General features: G+C 46.6%; 1 protein-coding gene across 3 annotated transcripts in view; it reads right to left on the bottom strand.

Moving 5' to 3' along the window:
- SASH3 (SAM and SH3 domain containing 3) overlaps window positions 1-6,709 on the bottom strand; it is an 18,152-nt gene that overhangs the window by 5,169 nt on the left and 6,274 nt on the right. For all 3 annotated transcript variants that reach the window (XM_045295873.1, XM_004713080.2, XM_045295874.1), the window contains exon 2: window positions 230-325. In XM_045295873.1, coding sequence (XP_045151808.1) covers window positions 230-325 — 96 coding nt within the window. The remainder of the gene's footprint in view (window positions 1-229; window positions 326-6,709) is intronic.

Raw genomic sequence — 6,709 nt, 5'->3', positions numbered from 1 at the left:
GGGGGGGGTGGGGGTGGGGGGCAGGGCTCTCTGTTTTGGAATGCAAACGACTCCAAGTCAGTTCTTGGGGCCCAGAATCAAGGTGGACAGGACCGGTGGGCTTATGTGTTCAGAGAGGCCTGTGCCAACAATTCTAAAATCTTCTCTTTCTCCACCCCCTGCCTGCGTCCCCGGCCTCCCAAAGCCCCTTCTCTTAAACCTCCCCAACCAGGGAGCCTCTGAAACTCACCTTATCATCCAGATTAAATTCTTTCTCGCTCACCACCGGGGAGCTGGGTTTGGATTTGGCAAAATCCTTGAAGCTGCTGGAGCGCTGAAGTGAGAGCTGAAAGACCAGAGGTGTTGAAATCAGTAGGTGGAAATGGTTGCCAGAGCAGCAACAACCCCACCCCCACCCCCCCAGCACCGCCCTTGGGCAAAGAAAGCCACCTATGCCTTGAGGGTACAGAGCTGCTAAGAGGTGAAGTGTCACGATATCCTTAGACTTCTCGACTTCCAGCTACCTGGTTTCAGGCTACGCTTTAACCCTGGCTGAAAACCTGGATCCAGCCCAGGGCCTCAGAGTCAGCTGGCATTTCTCTCACCCCCTGCCTTTTGCTGTTTAGAAGCTGGGAAGCTTGGCGTGAAAGGTTAAATGAGGCCCAGTGAAGATATTACTACTGCTAAAGATACCACGGCTGGAACAATGGGCTGAGGCATAGGAGCAATTGTGAGGACTCCGAAGGACCGTGCAGGGCTTCCTTCTGTTGTGCATAGGGTCGCTATGGGTCAGAACTGACTCTCTGGCACAACATAAGACATAGTTCAGTGTACACAAGAATGTCACCTTTACATCCCAGGCATCAGTTGCTGGGGAGTCAACTCTGACTCATGGGGAGCCCATGCGTGTCAGAGTAGAACTGAACCCACGGGGGTTTCAATGACTGCTTTTTCTCTTTCTCAAAGTGTTAACAGTTCTATTGACATTTAGTTCACATATCATGCAGTTCAAATGTAAATATCTCAAGAATTGCGCCATCATCGCCATGATCCATTTTAGAGCATTTTCTTCTTTCTTGTACTCATTATTAGTTCCCCATTTCTCCTCAACTTCCCCTGACATGCCCCCAAGATATTATTAATCCAGCTACTGCTTCTATAGATTTACTTACCTTGGATTTCACATAAAGAAAAACCTTCAAATCAACAGCACTCCCCAAATAAAACATAGAAAAACCTTAGTTGAGAAAATGCCAGGAAGAAAAATAAAGAACTAGAGCAAATTTAAAATAGGGTGGAAAGGAGAACAAATGATAAGGTGTTAAATTTCAACCTAACTACATCTGTATTAGTCCACTTCCCACTCTGTCTGAGAAGAAGTCTACTCACATTCCTGGCCAATGGTCAGAGGGGATTCATTGGAGGCTTAATCCGAGTGAAGACCCTGCAAATGAACTTGGGGCTCTTTTTTTTTTTTTAGAAATCATTTTACTGGGGGATCGTACAACATTTATCACAGTCCATCCATCCATCCATTGTGTGTCAAGCACATTAGTACATTTGTTGCCCTCATCATTCTCAAAACATTTTTTTTCTACTTGAGCCTTTGGTATCAGCTCCTCATTTTCCCCTCCCTTCCCGCTCCCCCCTCCTTCATGAACCCTTGATAATTTATAAGTTATTATTATTTTGTCATCTCTTACATAGTCGGACATCTCCCTTCATCCACTTTTCTATTGTCCATCCCCCCAGGGAGGAGGTTATATGTAGATGCCTGTAATCGGTTCCCTCTTTCCACCCCACCCTCCCTCCTCCCTCCCGGTATTACACTCTCACCACTGGTCCTGAAGGGATCATCCGCCCTGCATTCCCTGTGTGTCCAGTTCCTATCTGTACCAGTGTGCATCCTCTGGTCTAGCTGGATTTGTAAGGGAGGATCGTGATCATGATAGTGTGTGTGTCGGGGGGAGGAAGTATTTAAGAACTAGAGGAGAGTTGTATGTTTCATTGCTGCTACCCTACACCCTGACTGGCTTGTGTCCTCTCCATGACCCTTCTGTAAGGGGATGTCCAGTTGCCTACAAATTGGCTTTGGGTCCCCAATCTGCGCTCCCTCTCATTCACAATTATATGATTTTTTGTTTTTTGATGCCTGATACCTGACCCCTTTGACACTTCGTGATCACACAGGCTGGTGTGCTTCTTCCATGTGGTCTTTGTTCCTTCTGAGCTAGATGGCCGTTTGTTTACCTTCAAGCATTTAAGACCCCAGATGCTATATCTTTTGATAGCCGGGAACCATCCGCTTTCTTCTCCAGATTTGCTTATGCACTCATTTGTCTTCAGCGATCGTATTGGGAAGGTGAGCACGCAATGATATGATTTTTTGTTCTTTGATGTCTGATACCTGATCCCTCACTGTCATTCATAGCCTTCTGCAAACTGGTTGCTCAGAATTTAAGCTCCAATACCGTTCCCTTTTCTGGTTTTGGATTTTACTATTATAATCCTTGGATCACATGTGCTGGTGTTTCGTCCCTCTGTCTTTAGCTATCACCTTACTTAGATGGCTGCTTGATTTAAGACACAGTGGCTGCTTTTTCAGAAGGAGATTTCCAGGCCATTCTTCCAAGGCACCTCTGACTGAACTCAAAGCTCCAACTTTCTGGTCAGCAGCTGAGTGTGTTAATCTGTTTGCACTTCCCAGAGGCCTCTACATTTTTCTAACTAAGAGCAAACCCCTCCCAAACCCGGTGGCTCTGGTGGATGCAGAGCATCATCTCCAATCATATCTAAATATTCTGGGGCTTCCAGCCTGATACATCTATGTCCCAAGAAGAACAGGGACATCTCACTAGGAATCAGCAAGACCTGGGATTGCACTTTCTGCAAAACCACTCAACTCACTAACTCACTGACATCGAGTTGATTCCAACTTATAGTGATTCTTACCCTATAGGATATGGTAGAACTATTGAAATTCAAAAATCCACTGCCACAAAGTCGATGCCCACTCAGAGTGACACTGTGGGACAGAGTAGAACTGCCTCTGTGAGTTTATGAGGCTGTAACTCTTTATAGTTGTAAAAAGCCTTGATGTTTTTCCATGGAGCGGCTGGTGGGTTTGAACCGCTGATCTTTCTGTTAGCAGTCCAACAAGTTACCCCTATGCGACCAGTACTCCCAGTATAAAACTACAGAAAAGGCTTATTCACAAAAGGTGCCCAAAGACTTGGGACACAAATAAACTGCTGCCATTCCAATTCACAGTGACCCTAGAGGACAGAGTAGATTTGCTCCATGGGTTTCTAACACTGTAAGAAATTTTCATGCCTCAATATTTTGCTCATAGAGCAGTGGGTGGATTTGAATCACCAACCTTTTGGTTAGTAGTCCGCTGCTTGACTTGCTGCTCCACCAGGGTTCCTGGGACACAAATACTGGGGGCTAATTTAGTAAAAGAAAACCACCATTTTTTTTCTTTATCAGCTCCACGTTTAACTGTAGCCACCAGTGCGATGAGTGGCTACCCTTGGTGGTTTCCTGTGTTTGGACTTTGGGGCATGACTGATTGTTTGTGTTGATGATAGTTTTATCTTCTTTCAGGAAATGAACTTCCTTAACTGTATATTCATGTGCATGCCAAGATAGCAGCTAGAAACCAGGGTAAGGTAGGTGAGGAGATTTTAGACACAAGAAGTTGAGGCAGAGTCTGCTATCAAGATAAACAGTCAAGGCCAGAAGATACATACAGGAACCAGGGGTCACAGATGACCAGACAGATAGAGTAGGATAGACTGCAGACACCAGAGATAAGGGCTTGAGGAACTAAAGCCTGAAACCCACACAAAGCTGAAAATTTCACATCCTCTTTCCTATTAAATGGTGTGTGCGCGTCAGGCAGTGTCCAGTGATGAGCCCTCAGACAGGGGCAATATCACCTACCACTCTGTTCCCAACACTCAAACAACTGGCTCCAACTTCTGAGGATTGTAATGTAGCAGTTTAGCACTCTTGGTAGGTCTTGACCAAAAAACCAAGGCCGCAACCAGGGGTAAGGCAGTTGACTGGGAACTAGGTTCGAAGTCATGCCAGGCAGACACTACCACTACGAGGGCCTCATGTGTGGAGTGTGCCTGTGGCCTCAGCCCCAAAGTCTCTTAGGTGCTCTACTGAAGAGCTGGGGAAAGGGGGCTGTGAGTGTCGGGGGAGAACGGGGAAAGCCTGACCATGGGGCGCCCACTCCGTTCCCATGCTTTGCCATCTTCCTTCCCAGGTTTTCTCTTGCCACTGTCTCTTTCCTCTTTTTCTCCCATTCTTTTCCTCGCTTTCCTCCGCCTTCCACTTACTTCCTGCCCTTGTGCAGCTAGCGAGGATGCAGCTGCCTGGATAACTTCCCTGTCTTAGTGTCTGGCAAAGAAGGAACAGAGAAAGGGTGGCACTGGGCTGGCTTGGGTCCCCGGAGGGCAGACAGAGCTATTTATATGGGTTGATGGGGCCTCTTGTGGCCTTCCCTTCACCACCCCACAGCCCACTCCGCAGACCAGGAGGCTGGACATCACCTGTTACTCCATGGAGGGCTGAACCTGGAAAGCAAGCTGAAGGGCAAGTGTGGGCTCAGAAGTAGGCTTTATTGGGGAAGAGTCAAGTCACTGTCCAGCTGCTCTCGAATTGCAGCTCTTTCCCCTGTCCCTCCCTGTCATTAATCTGTAGTCTAGGGGCTGGGACGGGCAGCATTTGCCTTCCAGGGTCTTGTTTTAGGACCCCTACATACCAGCTTTCCAACAAAGCTGGAGGGGACAATTCAAAGGGTACATGGAAATGGTACTGGGGCATGGGCTCAAGCGGCTACTCAGCCCAGGGAGATGGAAAGGCCTAGAAGAGGGGTCCTTAAACTATGGCCCATGGGCCACATGCGACCCACTGAGGATGTTTATCCAGGCCGCCAGGTGTTTTTGCCCCATTTTGTTTTTTACTTCAAAATAAGATATGTGCAGTGTGCATAGGAATTTGTTCATAGTTTTTTTTTAACTATAGTCTGGCCCTCCAACGGGTCTGAAGGACAGTGAACTGGCCCCATTTAAAAAGATTGAGGACCCCTGGCCTAGAATGTTCTCTGGGTAACTAAGGGTAGGAAGCATCCAGAGTGCTCCTTTGATGAGTCTACGTCCAACCTCAGGGACATCCCCAAAGTGATCCCAATCAAGGATGAGTTGACATCCTTTTGTGTCTTTTTGCTTATATCCGAAGGTTAATACCCGAAGGGTGAGTGGTGTCCTATATATTCACAGTGCTTGCCTCTCAGACATAATTACATTTCTGATGGTAGACTAAGTTTAACTCTGAGCTGGGTGACCTGTGGTGAGTGACACAACCTCTCTGAGAGTCCTTTTCTTCACTTGATTTCAGGTAGCAAGAGTTCAGTTCTGGGTTCTGCCCATGAACTAGGGATTTTTAATTTTTAAAATTTTAATTAGTGACATACCAGTCAAGGGTCTACTCTTTAAAATCCATAGAAGGCTTCAACATCTCAACAAGAAAAAGACAAATAATTTCATTTTAAAACGGTCAGAGGACATGACCAGACAGCTCCCGAAAGAAGTGGCCAACAAACATAAAGAAATGCTCATGATCGTTAGTCAGCCAATGTGAGAGGTGCGAATCAAAACAATGATGAGTTATCACCTCACCCCAGCATTGATAGCAAAGTTAAAACCCACAACAGCAACAACCACCCAGCAAACAACAAACGCCTAGAGCAGGTGCAGGGACACTGGAACCCTCATACACTGCTGGGGGGTGGGTGGTAAGATGGGGTTACCACCGTGGAAAGCAAGGTGGTTCTTTCTCAAAGAATGGGAAATAGAAATACCATATGTCCCAGCAAGCCCTCTACTTGGCATAGACCCTAAAGAAGTAAGAGCCACACACAAATAGGTGTGTGCACCCCCTTGTTCTTCACAGCACTATGCCAAAGAGCAAGAAGGAAAATACCCCAAATGCCCATCGGCGGAAGAGCGAACAGACTCTGGTCCGTGCATAATGGTATACCACTCAGGCCTCATGCTGCAATGGCACAACACTTCACGGCATGGCTGGCTACGGAGGACATCAATCCAAGTCAAATAAGCCAAGCACAAAAGGATCCAAAGGGTATGAAACCACTATAAAGAGTCAAGAATAGGTTTTTCACGCTAAAAAGAAACTGACTTTGATGGTTACCAGGCTGGGAAGGAGAAGTCACCGGCTCAGCTCGCAGGTCGTAGCTGTTCACCCTTGGGGAAGGAGCTGCTAGTTTCCAACAAGAAGGAAATGGGGGGAACAAAAGATGGAAAACAAGGCAAGCCATTGGGAGCTTTGATGGGCTTTTGAATGTAAAACGTATGATCGGTAATGTAAACCCTCACTTGATTCGCAGTCAAAAGTTGGTGGGTGGGAGCCGATCACAATGATCTATGTGTAACCCCCTCCCTGGAGGATGGACAACAGAAAAATGGGTGAAGGGAGACATTGGTTGGTGTAAGACATGAAAAATTAATACTAATTTATAAATTATCAAGGGTTTGTGAGGGAGGGAAAACCGAGGAGCTATTACTAAGGGCTCAAGTAGAAAGAAAATGTTTTGAGAATGATGATGGCAACAAATGTCCAAATGTGCTTGATACAATGGATGGATGGATGGGTTGTGATAAGAGCTGTACAAGCCCCCAATAAAATGATGGGGGGGGGG

This window comes from Echinops telfairi, unplaced genomic scaffold (assembly GCF_000313985.2).
Source record: "Echinops telfairi isolate 266 unplaced genomic scaffold, ASM31398v2 ScPeMD7_6080;HRSCAF=6971, whole genome shotgun sequence".
Taxonomy (NCBI): Eukaryota; Metazoa; Chordata; class Mammalia; order Afrosoricida; family Tenrecidae; genus Echinops; species Echinops telfairi.
This window is presented reverse-complemented; position numbering and strand designations above follow the sequence as displayed.